General features: G+C 39.5%; 1 protein-coding gene across 7 annotated transcripts in view; it reads left to right on the top strand.

The window, feature by feature from the left end:
- The window catches only part of gphnb (gephyrin b), a 108,826-nt gene that overhangs the window by 63,275 nt on the left and 22,711 nt on the right, over positions 1-22,840 (top strand). For 4 of the 7 annotated variants that reach the window (XM_005731121.1, XM_005731119.1, XM_005731118.1 and 1 more), the window contains exons 7-9: positions 2,443-2,715; positions 3,976-4,110; positions 21,265-21,306. In XM_005731121.1, coding sequence (XP_005731178.1) covers positions 2,443-2,715; positions 3,976-4,110; positions 21,265-21,306 — 450 coding nt within the window. The remainder of the gene's footprint in view (positions 1-2,442; positions 2,716-3,975; positions 4,111-21,264; positions 21,307-22,840) is intronic. The other 3 variants (XM_005731123.1, XM_013910348.1, XM_005731120.1) reach the window with 1 other exon arrangement.

Genomic DNA, 22,840 nt, shown 5'->3' with positions numbered 1-22,840 from the left:
TTTTACTCTCAGTACTGAGTGAAAGCCTTGAATCATCACTCAATTATTTATTTACTGTTGGGAAAATGGGGACTACGGGCAGGGAATTATTAAAAGATATGTGAACATACATGGGCAAACAAGCAAAAAGTGAGTTTGTATAATTGTGGTGAGTTTGAAAGTCAATATTTGGTTTGACCATATTGAACTCTCTTATGCAAGTGTTCTTCTAATTTCTTTAATTAGTCTTCAGGATTAGTTTTCCAGGCTTCTTGAAGGACATTCAAAGCTTTTTTTAATGGATGTCGGCTACCTTTTGGTTTTTTCTCTGTCAAGATGATCTGACACTGCTTCAATAATGTTGAGGTTTGGGCTACAGTGAGACCAGTCGATGACTAATAGTGCTCCATTGCATCTTTTTTTATCCAGGTATGCTTTTACTGCGTTGGCAGTGTGTTTGGGATCATTGTCATGCTGAAAATTAAGATTTTGCAAATCAAATACTTTACAGATATTATTACATGATGGATTAAATTTTCAAATTTAGATTATTTACTGCATAAGACCTGTTGCCCCTAATATTCGGTCAGTTCTTGAGTAATTTGGCATAACTCAGCCTTTTTTCCATGTTTCCCTTCCTTAAGAATGGCTGACAGCTTCCATTGAGGCCATTTGTGATGAAGCTTCAGGGAACAGTAGATGGATCAACTGAAGGGCCAGATGCATCTCTCAGGTCCTGGGTCAGGCACTTCTTGGATATTTTTCGTAGTTCTTAAGACCGTGGCTTTAAGATGCAGATTCCAGTTTCTTCAAATTTTAAAGGACAGAACAGGGCCAATTTTTGACTAAAAGTTATTTGGGAATCACCTTGTTGGTGTCCGACTGTGATATATTCAGTAATAATTGGCTAAATATACAATTTGAAAAAGGTTATTGCTAAGTTGGTTCATTGCTGGGTCTTCTCTTGAGTTAGATGGTTGTTTTATGCCTGTATAAATCATAGGCCAGTGTTAAACGGCTTAAGAAACAAAAAAAATGGTCATGGACTGGACTGAAATGAGTGAAAAAGCAACTAATGTTCAGCGAAAAACTGAGAGAGCTTCAGCAAGTTTGGAGAACTATTTCTCAAGACCACTTTGTATGTATGGCACCTTGGAAGCAAAAACTAAAGAAATGTAGGATGGCTTGAGACTTTTAAACAATATTGTAATATTCAGATTACAGAATACATGGCCCAAAATGTAGTTTGTAACGTATTCTGTTAAGTTACTTAATGTGAGTAACATATTCTGAATACTTTGGGTTACTTTACATATTGTCATACTTTTTACAACTACATGAATGTACTATTGCTGTGTGATTTATTACTGTGACTGAAGGCTACTCGCCACCTAGCTAACGTTGTTAGCTGGTGTTAGCTGAGGTTAGTTCATAGACCGCAGACTGCTAGTTGCAAATAATCCTCTGCAGTTCTGAAAGCAATACCAACTAGATCTTTAAATCTTAATATAAAATGAGTAACAGTAGGGTGGACATTAGGTAAGGCTGCGCTTTTTGCAGTGATCTCGTATAGAAAACTATGTCTTTACCAGTATTATGTTTTCTTCTGTCTTCTTTCAGAACTGCACATGATTATTTACAGCTAGCAGGTTGCAATGCACCACATAACCCAGGTACCTACCACAACCAAAACAAGGAGGTTTTAGTAAGCTAACATTAGTTTTTAGAAAAGAACTTACTTCCAGATGTTTCTTTAGGTTGGAGGTGGAGTCTTTTGACGCTGAGAGCAGCTTGGTTGCTGGCAAACAGTTGCATTGAGTTTGCATTGCACGCTCAGATTTCCTGTCAGAGCCTTTATTTGCATATTTGTTTGGGTTTCCGACAATGCGTGGAATTACCAAAATTAGAGAGGGGATATGAAACAGGAAAAGACCGCAGTGTAATACATTTATTTCAACAAGGTAACAGTAACGGAATACAGTTACTCATATTTTGTATTTTAAATACATATCACCGCTACATGTATTTCGTTACTCCCCAACACTGTTAATATTTAAGTTAATCTTTAACATTTTTATCATTTATTTTCTACATTAAAAGCCTCCAAGCCTAAGAACATCATGTTCACACTGTAATTTTGAGAATATTGGCAGTCCTGTATGACCTGGAAATTTTGAGTTTAACTAGCACTACTTCAATGTTGATTTAAAATTACAGGAAGAGAAAACGTAATCTAATTAGTGGGAAAAAAAACAACATGGGTTTGAAAAACTGATACAGAAATGTGTGAAAGAGGTCAACTGTAAATCTGTTCTTTCACCGACAGAAAAGGTCCTTCAGGTTCAGGTCATAACACTCAAATGTGTTCAACCAACCTTCACTTTCTTCATGCTGGCAGCTATTAGATGAGATTGTGCCATGATTTAAACCCTCATTAGGACAACTGTGCTTAATCTCTTCCAGGAATGCTTCCAGTTCATCCTTCCAGCGCTGCCGCACGCCATCGACCTTCTTCGGGACGCAGTGGTGAAGGTAAAGGAGGCAGCAGACGAGCTGGAGGACTTGCCTTCACCACCACCGCCCCTCTCGCCACCTCCAAACAGTTCGCCACGCCGCCAGACAGAGGATAAAGGTGTGCAATGTGAGGAGGAAGATGAGGAAAAGAAGGACAGCGGCGTGGCGTCCACCGAGGACAGCTCCTCCTCCCACATAACCGCCGCATCCATTGCCGCCAAGGTACCAGGACAGAGAAGAGGAGAGGGGAGGCTTGGTTGTTCCATAAAAATGACATTTTTCTCAGATATGATTTCATCCATTTCATCGTCATTACGTGTTCATGTCATTCATAGAAGATAATGTTAAAGTAGTACTTTCAACACCAGTAAATTGTTGAACATAATAACTGAATATAACAAAGCCTGTGCCAGTGAGATGTAATTATAAAAATTATGTAAATAGCAATTGCAAAGTATATTTTTCTGATCTTTCTTTGAAGTTGAGAGTTCAAATAGAAAACAGTTATGCACAATTGCTGCTCATCCAGGCAGATAAGATAGTGCCATGATATTTATTTTTTGCAGACACTCTATATGGACAATACTGGGCCATATTGCATCATCATTGAATTCACATGTTTTCAGTCCCCTTGCCACAGGTGTGTAAAATAAAGCATCTAGCTATGTCTTTACAAGCCTTTGAGAAAGAATGGATCTTTCTAAAGATCTCTAAACCTCCTGTGGCATTAACATCAGCATTACAACACCAACTGTCCCTTCCCAGACGCCCACTCACATCTTGTGTCAGTTGATCTCAATAAGTCACACGATTGGATGAGGCACAGTCTCATAATGGTTTCACCCGAAACCTCTGCTGATGATGACCCACACCCTTTTTCACACCTCGATGAGGTGCATGATCAATACTGGGTCAACGATCCTCTTAAGGGACAACTCAGGCTAGCGCTTAAAAATTGGACTCTCCACCATTTAGTCTCAGAAATGAAGAAGCTTCTTGGATGAGACGTACAACGTAAAGAAGCTCCTTAGATAACTTTAACATATCATGGTGTTGTGACTGTCTGCCTTTGTGTTTGTGTGTGTGGGTTTGTGTATACTCTATGCATTCACATGTAACATCAAGTACGTCTCCATACTCCTCCAGTCTGCAGCCTGGACCCTGCTTAATGACTCCATTCTCAGTCTAACATCTCATCTCATTGTCCAGTCATAGATTGATCTTGGTAAGACTCCACCAAACAGCCACAATCAATGTTCTTTTTAAAAGGTCCAATTTTTCTCTAGCATTTTATTAAAAATGTTGAAAGACTTTGTCCTCACGGTCATGTTACATGTATATAGGTTTGTAGGAATTATTCATGCGCAGCTTTTTGAATTTTCAATGTCAGGATGTGTGCTATGGGTTCATGGTATGTGTGTGTATGTGCATACGTGGTGTTTATATGCATGTGCGTTTGTGTTTGGGTGTATGTGATCTCAGATCCCAGATTCCATTATCTCGCGGGGTGTGCAGGTGTTGCCCAGGGACGCGGCCTCTCTCAGCACCACGCCCTCAGAGTCACCCCGTGCCCAGGCCACCTCCCGCCTCTCTACCGCTTCTTGTCCCACACCCAAAGTAAGTAAGCATACAGTACACCCAGTGGCACGCATCGGCATGTAATTACACTAGCAGGGAATCTAAAATGCTACGTTAACCATCAGCCGTATAAGGTTTGCAGCTCAGTTGTGAAGAGAACACATCTAGAAAAAAACAGACTTAAAGCAAGCGAGCGAACAATACCGGTAATCCTAAGCAAACTTGGAGGAACTTTACCAAAGCTGAGCTTTAGCTCTTGTTGCTCATGGAGTTATCATTCAGATAGAATTTTCGCTAGATAAGCTCAGCAGCTGTTTATAAAGCTGTTATATGAAACAGGATTGCTTTTCATGGAAAATGCAGCTATCTTTACAACCTATAGCTTAATTAACTTATTTAACAGTCACCCAAGTTCTGTTTAAAAGATCAAATGCTTTCTAGCACACGTTAATTCTGAGCCCGGTTCGTATAATCTATAAAAAATGTTTGGTAACCAACATAACTCTGGTTCTCTGAGAACCGAGTGAGGTATCTTACTGTGGGAAGTAAAACGGGGTCTGCTGGATTCTGCTGTGACTAGCTGCTGTCTGGCAACACGTGACTCTGTGGGAATTTGAAAAAGGTTGCACAGCAGCTAAATAAATCTGGTTTGTTCTTCGTTCTACATGTCTGGGTTTAAAATGCATCTTGAGGGTTCTCAAAGGACCACTTAGTGACATCACAGTAGCTGCATCCATCTTTGATATACAGTCCATGATTTTTTTGAACGTTAGTAGCAGCCAGTGAACATAGACAGAAATACACAAGAAGAAGAAAAATTGTGTACAATTTGATTCACAATATGTGCATGTAGAGGGGAAACTCGCTTGGAAAGAATGTTTTCGATGGTTCCTACATTGCTCAAAGCACTTTTCAAAGTTTCTTTGGTTAAGTACTTCCACTTTTTTATATTCAGGTCTTCCGCAAATTGTCTAATTTATTCTTAACGTTTAAGCCAAAATGACATACAGATATTAAAACTGGTATGAACACAGTAGTAACAGCTACTGAGCTTGAATGTCAGCAAGCTGCAGACATTGACTGAACTCTTGAAAAAGCTGGTAAGTAGATCTTGAGTGTTTTTGTCAAGGTCAAGAGAAAACTCTAATGCTTTATGGTTGGTTCAGTTCCTAAAGCACCTCTAAATCTGATTGTAAATACTAATTGTAAATGTAATTCAACCCAAGCCCCAAATCAGATTGTGTACTTGGTTCTCACTGGGAGAGGAGTACAAGGACATGCACTTCCAGCAACACATATGCATGCTCACACAAACAAACAAAGGCCGCCCCTAGCCCATTTTTCCCTTCTGCTCAGCCCTACTGTTCGTCTCCCACAGCTCAGTTGTATTTGTCATGCCCTGACTCAAACATTTAATGCTTATAGACTTGTACAGGAATAGGAATACTGGACAAAACCAAGAGTTCATCATATTATTTCTTTTTAATATAGAGAGGAATATGTTTTCTTAAAATCTTTATTTTTTGCATCTTCCACAATCAATTAAAATCTGATTATTAGTAAATGTGATGTTGTGTAAAATGATTATGTTGTGTAAACAGCGCACACACACTTCAATGACCGGTTTCAGTGTCACAGCATCATAAGTGTCTGTGTTTCTCTGTATGTTTTGTGTTTGCTTCTATGTGTTTTATATGTTTATGTGTGAGTGTGTTTATGGAGACAGCAGGTTGTGGTTTTTTATGCTTGGATGCTAACAGTATTATTTAGCAGGTTTCACTGCAGTTTTATGCACTTGCTCTGGGCTTGCTTTAATGGGATACTTGAACATGTCGTCTATATGTATTCCCATTTTTTTTTTCCCCTGGCATTGTCTCGTTGTGGCTATTTAACTGAACATTTGCACAATTCTTTGTGAAAAGACTGTTTTAACTGATCTCTCCTGCAGGTTTTTAAAATGCCAAATGGTGTCAAGTCTCTCTTTCTGTCTCTCTATTCTCTCTCTCTCACCTCATCTGTCAGTGTCGCGTCTCCGTGTGTCTCCCGGACAGCAGGCAGGTGCCATGGGAATAGATGAGTGGGGTTGCCATGGGAACAGAGGGATGGGATGTTAGCAAAGGAGGGAGGGCGGGTGCATAGATGGGTCATGCAACTGAGGAAGCAGCCATGAACAGTGCTCTCTCTTTCTGCTGTGCTGTGTTTGGGTGTACATGGAGTGGTGAAAGGTCAGACAGGCAATAAATCATTGCAAGTAATTTCTAACAGGCTTGTTAGATATGTAGATATTTAAAGATATTTGCAAGTATAAATAAGCAGCAAGATGTGAGGCAGTGAGAAGTTAGTCATGACATGGTGTAGTGAGTAAGGATTCTGTTAAATCTATTTGGTGAAAATGAATCTTGAAAATATTCATCCTCCCAAGAGGCCACTGAGCAAGGCACTGTAGGTCTGAGGTTAATAACTTTGAGAAGATGGTATGTGAATATCAGTTCTTTGGTGAAACACACTTCCTTGTCTCTGGGTTTTATTATTTTGTGTGTAAATATGAACACACTAGCACTAAACTTAGAAATACAGTTTCTGATTCTCCTCTTTCTTTCGCTGACCCTAGAAAAGTTCCTAATGTTTTATCATTGCTTTATCATTCTTTTTTAACCTAAAAGGGCCCATAACTTACAAAATGAGTATTATGCTGTTATGAATAAAACTGAAAAACAATGATTGAAGCCGTAAGTCCATTAGGGAAATTGTTTTTCACTGTATTAAATCAGATGAGAGGGAGGGTAATTTACTTTGCTTTTCAGATACGCTTCAGATACGCTTATCACTTATGCACGGTCTATAGGTGTAATCCACACTTTACTCAGTTTTGTTGCGTTCCTCTCCAGATTTCCTCTTGCTCTGGTCCACAGCTTGTAGTGATCGCAGCCTATCCCGCTGATCACATTTAGAGAGCCAAGGTGTTTTTGACCTCGACTGAGCCACAGAGTGTGGAGCTGTAAATAATTGGACAGTGGGGAGCTTTAATGCTGCTGTTGGCTCCACTAATGCATCGAGGTAGCCCTCACCCCATTCCTTTCCCGCAACACCCAAGCACACGTGTGTCTCCACCTTTCTTTGCGAATGACCCCATTTGAGTTATCGCCAGCTTGTCATGATCACATTCCGGCCATATTACTCAGGGTTTGTGTGTACTGTGCATGCCTGGGAATGTGTGTTTTTGTGAATGGCAGATAACAGGCAGTTAATGGCTTTTCTAGGTACAGCTTTTAGCTTGTTTAGATTCTGACATGAGCTTTTACCCAGCGACAAGCTGCCATATGTTCTTTGAAATTCCCACATTGCAAGCGGCTGCTGACAGTATGTACACACTGTCCCTAGAGCCACAGCCAGAATGGCTCTGTTCACTGATGCATTTCATGTGCCACTGTGGGCTGTGTTAGTTTGTTAGCTAGGTCTTGTTGGCAAGGCTGTGTGGTTGCTTTGAGAAGAAAAGGTATGAAGTAGGTCTTAATCTTGTCACTGCCCGAGCTGCTGCTGCGTTTTCTGTACATGCCAATCCGACACCTCAGCTCACAGAGCGAAACAGAAGCAAAAGGGCCACTTATTTTTTGCCAAATAGAAACGTGTATAAATCCACAGAGGTGGTGTGTTAGCACTTTAAGTTCAGGTCACATTTGTCAAGTTATGACACTATGCATGCAGTCTTATTTGTTTTTAAGGGGACAGCAAATGTGTTTGCAATAATGAAGTCACTTTTAAATGTGCACATCAACACCGTGTGTGTGAGTTTGGATCCTGCACGTATGGATTCGCTGCTAAGTATAAAGTCTGTGCGTAAGTGCAGCGTGTGGAACGAACTGATGGTCAGACCCGTGTGTCTGCTGCAGCACGGCAACTTGGAATGCACACAAACACTGCATGTAATAAATTTTGACTCACATCCTCCAGACAGAAGGTGTCTGTGTTGCTCTCACACTCCCCACACAGCATACAGCCCAGGAGCAACTTTACAAACCATTCATGTAACCAGATTTCTGTCTCTGTCATACGGTTTCTTAATTGCGCACACACAGAAAGATGCCACATGCACAAGATGTACGGAGAGTAGTTGTACCCTTCCACTCTTGTGAGCATTTAGTACAGTTACGTAATGGTGAGTTTGGATTAATGAACCATATGGGAGATAGGGCTTTGATTCAGAGGATGGCTGACAATGTGTGTGTGTGTGTGTGTTTTGCCAGTGTTTTCTGGGGTTGTGTCTCCTGTTCTTATTCTCACTTAAGTGGTTAGTTAGTTAGGCTTTTTATGTTCATTTGTATAAAGTTTGGGAGGTTTTTTTCTTGCTGTTATTTTGGTTTTTGTAAAGACATAGTCTCTTAAAATCCCTGGAGCTGTTGCTGTAACAAGTTGATATGTAAGTAGATTCTCTGTGTTTTATGCAGCAGTCACAGCAGGTTTCATTTCTGCATGAACATTTGGCTGAACTCAAAGTGTCTGAAATCATTTCTGTTTGATTTCTGGGTAGCATCACATTTGCTGCCAATATTGACTGGAAGCAATATCTGAAGCAATATCTAATGTAACCTTGATAATCCAGTATAATACTCCTCTCACTGATTCATCAGTCATCCAATAAAAGCGCTAAAATTCCCCAGTAAGGAAAGTATGAAGTGGTTAATGAGTATTTACTTCGTGGCTGCTCTTACTCTCATTTATTGATTACCTATCGGTAGATTGAGTTGAGTTGAGTTGTTCAAAACTCAGCACCAAAAACGAGGACGTAATATTTCATTTACATTGTGAGGTTGTTTTCTTGTTGGTAAAAGACTTTTATAATCACTGCCGTCTTTTGGCGCTATTGCCAGTAGTTCTTTATGGAATTGAATATTTTAGTATTGAATTAAAGTTTCACCTCCTTTTTAAAATAATACTCCTGCCTTAGAGTGGCTGCTGCCCTTACTGTACATCTACACTCCCCTTTCCATCAGAGCTTTCGCCTTGATCGCCACGCATTTTCCAGAGCCAATATTATTTACCGTCAATATATTGTATACTGTTCCAAACATCCCATCAGCTTGTCAGATTTGAGCATTTATTTTGATTAAAATATTCAATGCTCTCACTTTCAGATGGTGCCTTTGCACAGGTGCTGGCTGAGCACCTAGAGGACACTGCCTCATTCCACCCTGGTCCTATAGCATTTTTTTTTTTTATTAGTGGTTTGATGTATGGCTTTGGAGCCAAAGCCAGGGCTTATGGAAATCACGTCCTCCTCTGCAATGTAGGACATGAGTCACTTTGCATCCCAAACCACTTCGGTAACCTTCACCGTGGATATTTGACATTCAGCTGACTGCTGCAGACCAACAGGGAATATTAATGTACACACGAATGCAATCAATTTAATTACAGTAAATTTAATTACCAGTTAACTGTTAGTTTGCCAATTGATCGTGGAAAATGGGAAAGCATCTTCATCGAAGATTCAGAGAGGCAAATTTATGAAAGAAATAATGGGTCATTCAAACCAACACGAGCCTTCTGCTCAACCTTCTCCAATTTGCATAAAAGCTTTATGGTGCAAAGTTTATACATATAAAATTATTGGTGTGAAATTTCAGCTTCATATATTAAATAATTTTCATGATCACAAAAACAAAAGAAATTACATTTTCATTCAACTTTCTTGTTGTATTGAGCAAATATGACAAGTTTTACAACAAAAATAAAATTCTCAGAGTGTCTGTCAAAATAGAGTAAAAGTATGGATTTTCCAGACTCTAACTATAGCTCAGAAAATAATATAGTTAAATATGTGAGTAATATTCATTTTCAAGACCTGGGTCATTCGATTTTTACACCGTTTCCGCTCCATTATCTCTGATTTGTCCATAGCTGTCATTATCGTACCATCTAGAACAGTGTTATATTCAGATTATACCATCTATCAATATTTTTGTTTTTGTGGTACAACACAACTCGTCATATTAGCTTAAAATAGCATGAAATTTAAATGAAAGTGGGTTGGGTTTTTTTTTTTTCATTTTTGTGTCCTAAAAATTTCATGTTAAAAAGTATTCGACGTGCTTTATTTTACAGTATGAGATTTTATGAGAAATCCAACTATATATCATTCAGACATTGTCACTAGTTGTCTTTTGCTGTGTTAGTGTGTACTGTAATAGGGAACTTTGCAGGAGTGCTGGATGTTTTTTGGTTTGTTTGTTTTTTCATATTTTAACTAGCCAATATTCAGACTTTTTTATGTATCTAAATCACAGATTCTGATTCATTTTGAAGCTAAGAAAGACCAGTGAAAATTTCAGCCTTTTATATATAAGAGTTTTTGAGATATGCATGTTCAAACATTGCAGCAGATTTCAGTGTGGGGAAAAAAAGAAGCCTGAAAGTGGGGTCGACGTGCCATTTATATATATATATATATATACATATATAAGTATATATACTTTTTCTCTTGAAAAGTATTTGATATATGAAACTAAAATGATGGTCGAGCAGAAAATGTTCTAAAAATGAGCTGATTTGGGTTGGAATGAGTCTAATATTTATAAATTCATGTTTGATTAAAATTTTAAAATGACACATTTCTTATTTTTCTGACTTAATCATCAGCTGTTTGTTTGTTGCACTCATCTGAATTTTCCACACCTTTTTCCTTTCAGTGTAACTACTCTGATTTTGTTCTATTTTTGGGGTAGCTCGGCTTTCAACAGTCTTGATAATCTGTCCCTTGCAAGAGTTTGACAGATGTCAAAATGCACGTTTTAACGTGATGTATAACATGAGCATGAAAAAAAGAATGCACATGCAGTTTGGCCTGGGCCTAGTCTGTACTCAGATCACAGCATCATCACTTGCAAATATGTAGTGACAGAGGATCACTGACAAACTGAAGTGATCTGTCAGCAGGACATGAATGATTTATGCCCTGGCTGTATGCGAATGCCCCATTATAGTGTCAGCTCAGCTGGCTCTATGCGTGACAGATCAATGATCTGTAAGCTTGTATGGCAGATTTCTCCTTCTGTAACCCTGAACAGGAGATATGACTCTTGACTGTCCAAAGGTAAGAGTTTGTGGTACAGTGTGGGTATGCAGGTGTTTCTCTGTGTGTCATCTACACTCAGTTTGGTACTGTGAAGATGAAGCCAGGTGTGTGTGTGCCTGGTTTTAGACCTTTAGCAGCAATAACTTGAAGTAATTGTTTTCTGTGTGACTTTATCAGTCTCTCACATAATCTTGGCCCACTCTTCTTTACAACCTTGCTTTAGTTCATTCAGGTTTGTGCGTATTAGCTTATGCACAGCACTGTTAAAGTCCTCATTTCAGTTGGTTTAGGGTCTGGACTTTGAGTGGGTCGTTGCAAAAACTTTATTCTGTACTTTTTCAGCCATTCTGCTGTTGATGTGCTGGTGCTGCCAATTTCACCCAGGTTTTAGCTGTTGAACAGATGGCCTCATATTGACTGTAGAATACGTTGGTATACAGAGGGGTTCATGCTCGACTCAATAAGTGCAAGGTGCCCAGTTCATCTGGCTGGAAAATGAGCCCAAACCACCATCCGCCGCTAATGTGCTGGATAGTCTCGTGGTTTGTTCAGATGCAATTTTGCAAAACTAAGCTGTGCTGGCATGTTTTTTGTTGTTGTTGTTGTTGTTTTTTGGGGGGGTGGGGGGGTTGTTTATTTGCTTGTTTGTTTTTTTTAGAGAAGCATCTTTCTCCCAAAAACCCTTGCAAACAAGCCGTAGTTGATCAGTCTTTTTCTAATTATGCCGTCATAGACTTTAACATTTAACAAGCTAACCAAGGCCTGTAGAGTCTGATATGTAGCCTTGGATTGTTTGTTTGGGGTTGTTTTTGCATTTTTCTGAGCATTGCACAGTCTGACATTGACTTCAAGTGCATTTTGTTAGCAGCTTCTGACTTCTACTTAACACCTTAATAACATATTGAAGCAGTAAAGCAATGCTTAGTACTCTACATGAGTGCAGAGAATCCTACATTATGAAAACATCTGTACCAGGCTGTAAGTGTGCTTCATTTTCTGTGCTGCAAAACTGAGCATTTTTTTAAAATGAGAATCTGTGTGTTTGTTGATGTTACAATGGGAGTCTCCTTCAAGTTGCACTGAAGTTTTTCGCATTTCTGCCTCGGCTTCATTTTTTAGTTCCCAGATATTGCCATTCGGTCATTAGCGCCTTTATCCAGTTCACGCAGTTACAAGATTCATTAAAAGGGTAATGTCAAAGAAAGTAAGAAAGAAAAAGCATAACTGAAAATGGCCTCAGTTCATTTTAATGTATCACAACTTAGAACAGAACGTGATTAAAACTGAAAGTAAAAGTGAAGTAAAAAAGTTAAAAATTCAGTTAAAGCCAGTTAAATGCGTATGGCTGTAGTTTTGTTTCAGATGAGGATAATATGCTGAGCATGCAGTTTGGTGACCTGTGACCTTTAAGTGAAGAGTTAGGATCAATAACGGTGCCACATAGATTAGAGATGGTATTAAAAACTGCCATTCACAAATCCCATATTCAGTGTGGCCTGTGGTGCTGCCCTGCGTGCAGCCTCGACTCTTTTATGGAAGTGGTTAATGCATGTGCAGCACGTCAAACCAGGACAGATTTTCCAATGGGGATGGTAAAGTACAGTACATTGTTATGAAGATCCTAATCAAACTTAATTGATAAAAGCACACATAGTACAGGTAAAATGTATTGATTGCTTTAATGCTCTTTTCTTTTACTCTACTACATTTGACTATTTACTGTATGCTGCAGTGGGTGAGAGTGTTACGAGATACTTTACTGTTGGAGCGAAGGGGCAGTGTGACGTTCCGGCGCTTCTTTACAGCTCGCATCGTCGTTCTTTTAAGGTTTATTCCCCTGCACAAGTGATAGATAGGATTTTTTATATGCCTTTGTGTTCTGCTGAAAGTTTTATTATGTTTGATTTAACTTGACAGTAGTGACCGCTTGTGTGTCTGCTGGTGTGTGTGTGTGTGTGTGTGTGTGTATGTGTCTTCGGCAAAGCGGCAATAGTGCTAGATATGTGTTATTGTCCTCCTCCATTGCAGTAAGGCTCATAAATGTGACTCCTCGTCTTCTGGCCTGCTGGAGGTGTGGAGGATTTATGATGGAGTGAGTGAGAAAGTAAGAAAGGCGAAAGGAGAGAGAAGGAGAGAAGAAAAGAGTGGGAGGGCGTGAAAGGGATAGATAGCTAATAACTTCGAGAGGACAGGGGACTGGGAGAGAGTAGGAGGTGGCGAAAGGGTGATGGAAGGAAATTAAAATGCACACAGAGTGAACAGTAAGGACAGTTCAGCTATTTTGGCCTGTGTCTTTTTGTCAGTCTTTATTCATCTGTCCATCCCAGAGGTTGAGTCCGGTAGCTCACCTCGTCTTAGCCTCAGCATTCTCCCCTCCCCCGGTTCACTCATCTCAAATCAGTGTGAATGTGACAGAAGGAGGCAGAATAAAGTTGAAAGATGCAAGAAAGAAAGATGATCGTGAAGTGGAGAAAGTCACATCTCTCACTTTCCCTCAACGGAAAGGCTCATGGGAAATACACACTCCCGCACACATAAACACACACACACACACAGACCTCAGTCATGCATGTACAATTTAGGACAGCACACATCACCGTATGTGCAGCTATATGCCCTCCTCCTCACTCTCCTCCTCCTCATTGTCTCTCTGGCTGTTGCATTTCCTCGCCACTCTCTCTGTCTTCTGCATCCTTCCTGCTCCCTGCCTTCCCTTCTTATCGCGTTTTCTCTCTCTCACTCTCTTGCTCACCCTTCCTCACTCACCCTCTCACAGTTAGCGAGTGTGTAAAAGTGTGTGTTCGTGTGTGCATGTGCTGGGGAGCTCATTCTGTTTCGACTCCAGGCAGAAGATGGTAAGTAATGTCTTTCCTCCTGCATATCTGAGAGTGTTTACAGGTTTTGAGTGTGGAGGGTTGTGTGTGCGGAGGTCGCTTGTGTCCATGTTTAATAAGTGAAGGATTTTGTATTATTAGCTGAGTGGGCATGGGGGGTGGATATATTGCGTGTGCAGCGTTGTGTTTTGCAAATGTTATTTGTGCATGTGTGCTGCTGTTGATGAGGAAGCTGACGCCTGAAGGAGGTACAGTGTCAGGCCATGGATTAGTTAGGAGGTAGGAGGGTGAGTAATGTAGGATACTGTTGACTAGCTTAAACTAGCGGTGGGCTGCAGAGTGTGGATAAAGAGTAAGGGACTTATGTGCCTCATGTTTTGGTGGTGGTGTTACTGTCGTGTTGGACGGTGGCAGTTACATAAAAAGACAAAGAAAGGATGATGAGTATGAGTAAGCGACACAATATCTCATAGGGCTCTGCACTCCAGCAGTCAGTCAGTCACTTAAGAAGTAGATGACACTCCATCCACATTTCCCTTCCTCCCTCAGCTGCTGCTTTTATCCAAAGCACCTTACAATTTATGCAGAACAGGAATCAGAAAGCCCATGATGCCGATGCCTTTACTGTTATTCCTTGTCCCTGGAGTTATCATGTGCTTCCTTCCAGGCAATAACAGAGCAGCTTAGCTGGAGCACTACTGTAAATGGAAATGAGGGCAATATGGATGAAGAAGTGTGGAAGCAGCGCCTTCAGAAATCCATGATGGCTTTATACAGTTGACAAGGAGAAGCAGCAAGATACTGATGTAACTGTGGAGAATGACGCCACTAATAGCTAAATGTCAGGTACGGCAAAAATAATGGCTATTATGGAGGCTATGCTTTGTAGAGCCTGTGAGAACCTGTGGATAAAATAGAGCTCTGCCTCTTTGTGCTTGTTTGGACTAAGAGATGACCAAAAGAAAACCACACACAGCTTACATTAGGAAAAAAAAATGAATCCAGAAAATTGCATTTTGTTAAAAGATAAGTTGGACATTTTAAGCTTTTTGGCTTTCTTGCTTATAGATATGTTTTAAATTGATACCACTCTTGTGTCTGCATTATAAATACAAAGCTGCAGATTAGTAGCTGATTAAGACGGAGAGCAATGAGATAGTTCACCTTTCAGCACCTCTAAATATTACTAATGAGCCTGTGTTATGTTGTTTATGTAATTTATAGCAAAGCAGCATGTTACATTTTAAAGAGGCTTGTGGGAAGCTTGTTGGTGTATTTTTAGGTTGTCTAATAGTCGTTTGGTCACCAAAGGGTTGGGGCCAAACGTAAAGGGCTGTTGTTACCATAAAGAAATGATAGTTGTATATTGCTGAAGCAAAGAAACCACATTTCTTGAAATATTGAAAATTTTAAGTGACAGAATCTGTCATCCCTGCTTCCTTTTCAAATGAGTCCTTTACAAGACTGTTTTAGAAGTGTCTGTGTATTGAAACCAGACAAAACAATACTGACTGCTGCACTGGATTTTCAGATTTATTGTTTTTATTTTAGAAAATACGCGAAAAAAGCTGGTTCACTTTGGAGACACTAAAATATTCACATCATACTGACAGTTTTTTGCTTTTGAGAAATGAGACCCTTAGACTCTTTGTCTACTCTTTCTCCCTTTTATAAACCTGCTTAATCCGGTCTTTATGTAGCCTTAAGGAAAGCAGAAACATGGATGTCAGAGTGTTCAGAAGAGACACAACAGCCTTCAGTAACTGGATGAAAAAGGTAGACTGATGTTATTTAGCTGTGAGGAGTGACTGCGCTGCAAAATGTCAGGTACAGAAGAGAAGGATGGCTGAGAAAGCTTAAAGGGAACTGACTGTATTGTAATAAGTGTGAGTGTTGAAAAGACCAGATGAAAGTAGCTATGGCCAAGAGGAAAGTGCTCTTTTGTCTCTGATTAATGTACACACAGTTGGCCCTCCCTGCCTTTATTTGGCTCCAGGAACCCATTGACCATTTGGGTCAAACTGCTGTAGGCTTTAAATCAAAATAAGTCGAATGTGCTTGTTCATGTGTGGAAAGAGCATGTGCGCACACGGTGGATTTTCCACTTTTGTTATCGAGATTATTAGATATTCAGGAGCGTATATTTTATATGTCAGCGTCATCCATTTAAAATATCATGTCTTCTACGCACATGCAGCGCAGACACGCATCTGCATGTGTGAAGTTTGCGTGCACCGTGTGCGATATTATATTTGTCTCGAGTTACTCACGCCCACTGACTCAGAGCGTTTGCCTTTAGGGCAGTCGAGGGAGAATAGAAAGCGTACAAGTGCAGTGAACAGCGGGACAGAACAAGAGCAGGAAGAGAAGACAGAAAGACAGACAGGAAAGGCATTAAGAAGAGTGGATGAGTTGTCTGACCAGCTGTACTGAGTGTGTTCCATCACCATGTGGGCTGGGAATGTGAAGCGGGGAAGACTGGTAAGCGATATAACACAGGCCTGTCAAATCAGCTGTGCTAATGCCAGGCTCTCTGAAAATTCACTCAGTAGCTCATTAATTTCTAACATATGTAGACATGGCCATAGGAGCGCTGTGATGAATGACCGGGGCAAGATAAAGATGCACACAGCGCATGCTCCGGGTCAGCCTGGCTACTAGTTGTTTGGCTTTTCCAGTGTGGACTCTTGAGGGAGCTGTTGGAGAGCAGAGTTTGTTTTTTTGTTTTTCTTTAGTAACTCCGTTTTGAAACTGTAAGCAAAAAACTTGAAATTACTTTAAAGCAGTGACAGCAGGAAAGTTTAATTTGACAAGTAAAGAAAGCAGCTCATCATAAACCTGCACAATCAGCTGGTGATATCATTCAAAAAATGTTTACTTCAACCAAACTAAATCTATAATTCAGCTCACGTATGTGTAATCTAATCCCAGAAACTCTAAGTGTGTTACATTTTCTCTTCTTTCTTCTTCTTTTACTTTCATACTTTGAACTGTAAGTAAATTATAGACTGCATTTTTTTTTTAAAAGGTATCCAGCATGATGATGTCACCCATTAGTTTCTAGACTTCTGCTTGAGCTGTGAGTTATGAGGTAAACAGATTAGCAAGGTGCATCTACTAGACCTAAATTAAATAACACATTCACACTCTTAGAAATTGAGCACAGAATGTTTGGATGGCCGCATTACTTTTAGACAATTGCATTAAAATGATGCAAAATCCAAAGGTCCAAAAAGGATCCAAAAGGCACCAACACTACAAACAGAGTTATGAGGTTAAGAGGTACTCAGTGCATTGCAGTGCCGATGTATCAGTTAAAATATATGAACATGAAACAGCACTGATTGGGTGGCATTCTGATGCATGAATATTATTACTGTCCCTGTTAATATGTTTGGAAATATTTGATGTTAACATTGTCTTTCACCTTGTTTTTCTATTAATACTAGTCATGCTAGCTTCACATTTACAGTACCTTTGTTGCAGAGATGAGGGAACCACTAACCCCAGCGAATATCACTGTGTGTAATATGAAGCGCAGTGGGACATTTATTAACCCCATTTTCACATAGATGATTTTAAATGCATGTCTCCAAATCTGACCAAATAGCAACACAGAAATTTGTGAACTAGCTGCCCATTGATGGCTTTATTTAAAGTGCTGTGTATGATGGTTTCTGAAGAAATTAGTTTGTGTTTCACTATTAAAATTTTCCAAATAAACAGAGGCTGTGCTGTAAATATATGTAATATATCATGTATCAAATACTTTTCTAGATATTTTACCACTGCAAATTTTGTTGTAAATACAAATAAATATAGCGAAACAACTGACAAGTAAAAAAAAAAAAAAAGAGTAAAGAAAAAGGAGTTGGTAGCTCATTTCATGAGAGTAGCCGATTTGTTGTGTCCACATGGTGTGATTGACACAATACGAGTAAGGATCAATCAAGAGATCGGCATGCTGCCTGGAACAAATGCTGCAAGAGAAGTAAACTATATGAAAATGCTACATTGTTGCGTTTTTAATGTCTGTTAGTATATTTTGACGTTAACCTTACAATCATGTAATAAAGTAGAGTATACGTTTGTTTTTTATTGTAGTGCAATATACCTACATAATATTCAGAAATTGTCACTAGCTGTTTTTGGCAATATGATTCAATTTTATGGTAAGAAAGGCCAGTCCAAAGTTTAGACTTTTATCTTTAATAGATGTGAGATTTGTGCCTCAGATTTGTGTGATAAAGCATGAAAGCTGAAAAAATATATCTTAAAATGTATTTGATGTATGAAGATAAAATTTAGTAGAAATCATTATTGGTCGATGGATGGATACCATAAAATTTTGAAGCAAATCAGAGATGGTCGAGCAGAAAGCCTTCGATGATTTGAGATGGAAAGAACCTAAAATAACAGTCTAATGACAACCTGGAAAAGTCTTTATTTTATAAAACACCTTAATTTATTTCATAGAAAATAATTGTAGATCACAAGAGTTTAATTGCAAAGTAACATTCTGATGTTTGGAGATATATCTGCTAGCATTGTGTTGCTGTACTTTAACAGGGAACTTTCTCACATCTTGTGGATGATTATGTAACCCAGTTTCATTACAAAACACTGTCATATTCTTGAGACCAACCCTCCATCACCATGATAAACTCAAAAAACAGCCCTCATCTAACAGTCTACACAACTGCTATCATATACATATAATTACATTTTAATAGAACATGGTAGACTAAAATTCTGGGTTCGAAAAAAGATGTATTCAGTCTATGGTAGTGAATTGAGCCCTACCTCACCGCTACAGTATTTAGGAAAACCTTGTGTAGTTTACTTCTGAGTTTCAATTTGTAACCTCCTATGGTTTCCTGCCAGTGTCCATTATCTGAGCTGTGAGCCACATGAGGGCAACTGCTGTGAATGTAGAGCATTTCAATTAGGAAGGATGAGATGCTCATCTCCTTCACAGTGCTGCTTTACAAAGGCTATTTATTATATAATCTGAAATGTTACTGATTCATGAGGAAAAGTCAGGAACTGTCTAATGACTTTGCTAATAATTCATACTGAGCTTTGCTTTCATGTTAGGCATTATTTGGGGACTAGATGTAATACTTCTAAATGGGTTTCCCAGTGATATGTCATAGCTGGAAGGCTCTTCGACCAGAAACAAACAGCCAACCCAGATGGCTGCGTTTATGTGCAGTTTTTGTTTGGGATATTTTGGCAAACTAGCACATGAATGAAAGGCTGTAGAGCAGTTGTCATAGACACAGGGATTGGCTTTCCGACTAGCACATGATCATCTTAATAAATCAAATTAATCTGATCTCTGAAATCTGATGAATCTAATGATTCAGTGTCTCTAAAGTAAGATAAACTGGATAATCTACGAGCACCGTCCTGAAATATCACCCTAAAATAGGCTGAGACATAACCTCCTTCTAGCTTCATTAGGGGAGTTAATAAAAAATTTCATGTGCCTTTTGGCGAAGGGATTGTTATTAAAGTGTTGTACCACAGCTTGAATAAAAATACACCAATCATGGGTGACCCCAGTGGAGCAGTAACAGGTGATACCTGGGGATGGTAGAAATAAATTACACTGCCTCATTTATTCCCCATGTGCTTTTGGCTTACGGAGTCCTTTTAACAGTATGTCACATGTGATGTGAAACTGCAGTTGGAGGCATGTTGGATCCGTGACTGACATCTGTCTTGACTGTAGAACTGACATTTTTACTGTGTTGTGGTCAGGTTTGCATTCTTTTTCAGTTCAAATGGCACCTCTGGTGAATTCAGTCAAATGGCACCTCTGGTGAATTCAGTTCTTCTACTACATGTGACGTAAAACCTTGTGTTCGAGTAGTGTATAGTCAACAGCAAATGAGTGTGTTATACATGCCCTATATCACACTGATATTTGCTTTTACACAAAGTGCCCTGGTCTAGGATGGTGACATACAAAATGATGGGATAATCTAGTTTTGCAACCATTTATTTGAACACATTTTCATCCCTGGTGTTGCAGAGACATGCGAAAGGTGTCCTCTGGCATTAGTGTGGCCATGTTAGGAGTGGCGTTTTAAATCTTTGAGTTTTGCAATTTATTTATTTTTTCAGTCGCTAATTCATTTTCTTCACATGTGCTTTTTTACTATTGCTTTCACCCTCTGCTTGGTGAAAAACAGGAAATCATTATCAGCATTTATAATAGCCAGTTGATGAGAAATGTAAAAGAACAATGGAGATGGTAGAAACACTCTTTAACTGAATTATTAACGGTTATGTTGCATAGTCTGTCCACCAGAGGGCACTTTGCAAAGTCCATGGGGAAAGCAGTAAAGTCGGGTAGTAGTCTCACATTACAAGCGACAACACAGCAAGTGCGAACCATTGCTGATGCTATCTGTGTGTTTTCGCTCCTTTAGCCCTTTGTTTGGCCTGCTAAAATGGCGCTTCGGCGGTCATGCCCCCTCCCGTGACATCACGCTCCAAAGCCCTATAAATGACTAATCACCGACATGCTGCGACAGCAAAACAATATTTTTTAAATAGCATTGTCATATTCTCTTAGCAAGGATTGGGGAAATCTGTTTATGTTTTTGTGTCTAAAAAGAAGATATATTGGATTTTCAAATGTCTGTATCAGTAATGATTTTAAAATTGTTCAGTTAGACTTAATTTGACAGACTGGGAGTGAGAAACCTGCCTGGGTATTCTTATAACATGCCCCAATGCTGAAGGACACCCTGTGTTTATCTGTGGTGCAAGTGGAACTTGGTGTTTCACAGATATGCATGGATGGATCTGCCACCGTGGGAATGGAAATAGGTTGGTCATTCAGATTTCTGGAAAGGGCTTAGCAGAAAGTAGCGAGAGCTTTGTGGATACATGTGGATTCTCTCTGGTCAATTTTAAAAACATGGCAATTCTGGAAAATGCATTGAGAGGCTAAGAAAATGTTACATTAATGTGTGATTTATTTATTTTTTTGTTCCTGTGAAACCTGTTCTCCTATTGTTCTGATGGGGAATGAATCCCCATGTAACTCCTACCTGCTGTCCTGACCTGTCCTGTCTTGTCCTTCATGCCCTTGGCTGCCATGGCCTACCTGAGACAGTCACACAGAGAGCTGTCATGCAGATGTCCTCCTGAAAGACAGAGGGCGCTGTCCGCTCCAGCCGCCAGTCTCTGTGTGCCTCTGTGCCCCGCTCGACCCGGCTTTGGCTCTGTTAAACCTCTTCTCTTCTCCCCTCCTCTCTCTCGCGGCACCAGGCGCGGCTCCCCTCCTGTTCATCCACCCTAAGCATTGCTGAGGTACTCCTGCATGTGTTCTAAAGCATCGTTACGGTCATCATGGTGGCATCAGTTCCTACTCCTTCCCTCTCCAACAGCACCTCTAATTTCCTGCCTGGCATGACTGCTTCCTGCCTCCTTTCCTTTCCCTTGTGTGTATGCTGACTTGCCTGCTACACTCCTGCTGTCTCTCTGTGTTTTTTGACACACAACCCACAATCCTTTGTTTTTCTCCCTGTGTTTTTGTGCGTATTTGAGTCTTGTAGTGAAATGTTGTCTGATTCTCATACACATACTGTATCTAACCCTTTGCCTGGTTTCCATGCACACACAGCCTCCAGAATAAACAAACGTCCATCACTTGGCATATTACTCAAACGCGTTTCAACCTCACAAGTGAAGTTGAAAGTTGCTTGAATTATGTATTTGAATGAAAGTGATACTGGTTGCACAAACAAAGTATGTTTCTCTCCCTCTGTGTATACACTTCAGTTCTTTTTAAAGCGCCTCGCTGACACACATTCATCAGCGCGTAAAAGAGAAAAGGCCCGGTAAATATAAGCTTCGCAGCTTTGCTGTGCTTGGCACACTGGTCATGGCCCCAAGTGACTCTGATCAGTGAGTGATAAAGACATGACCTCTGTGCAGGGCGTCAAATGGTGCTGGCGCTGTCCACTGTGATATTGAAGCCCATTGATTAACTGTAATTGCACAGTAATGAAACTACAGATTTTGAATATGTGTTTAAAGATAAATTATCTAGCGAGCTAATGCACATTTCAATTTCAATTTTTTTTTCAGCACTAATGCATTAGAGGTAACTTTTTATCTTCAGTTTTATTTTGAAATGCAAAATCGGACATTAACTCAAAAGTAATTGTTGCCTATTTAGTGTGCTATGTATGCCATTAGTCTTAATCTTGCTTTAGACTTAGGCTGATCTTGTCATGTACTGGAATGGGATGCATATAAGTAACAAGGTACTGCAGTACAGAAATGCCCAATGTGCAGTATATTTGAGGTAATTTAGAAATTTTTGCAGTGCTCCCAGCACAGGCCTACTCAGGTACTTTCCGTATCATTTAAAGTTGTATTTATGTGTAATTTCATATTTTTGGTGGCCATCTTAATCTCATCTTAAAAAATAAGATATATATGTCTTTTTATTTTATTGATTTTAATAGAACTTATGGTCTCAGGGTATAAAATTTAAATAATTACGCACTTAGAGGAATGTTTTCTAATATTTATTTGTAACTAAATGAGTTAAGGAATAAAAATAACTAATTAAATTAATAAAGCTTAATCTCTTTTTTTAAATGTACATCATTAAAACAAAACAAAGACACCGAGCGCGGCGTTGAGTAGGGCCAAGGGTCAAGCACTCGCTTGGGTTCACTTCTTTAACATTCACGTTAGTTCAAAAATGTATTTATGCTAGCAGAGCTCACCTGGAACTGTTGTCAGATCCACTGAACTGATTTTGTTTCTCATCCGTCATTCCTTATGTTGAGTTTTTTGGCAGTTTTCCAGTGACTTGTTTGCCACTTTTTTT

Source organism: Pundamilia nyererei, unplaced genomic scaffold, assembly GCF_000239375.1.
Source record: "Pundamilia nyererei isolate P.nyererei 1_Seehausen unplaced genomic scaffold, PunNye1.0 scaffold00041, whole genome shotgun sequence".
Classification (NCBI taxonomy): domain Eukaryota; kingdom Metazoa; phylum Chordata; class Actinopteri; order Cichliformes; family Cichlidae; genus Pundamilia; species Pundamilia nyererei.
This window is presented reverse-complemented; position numbering and strand designations above follow the sequence as displayed.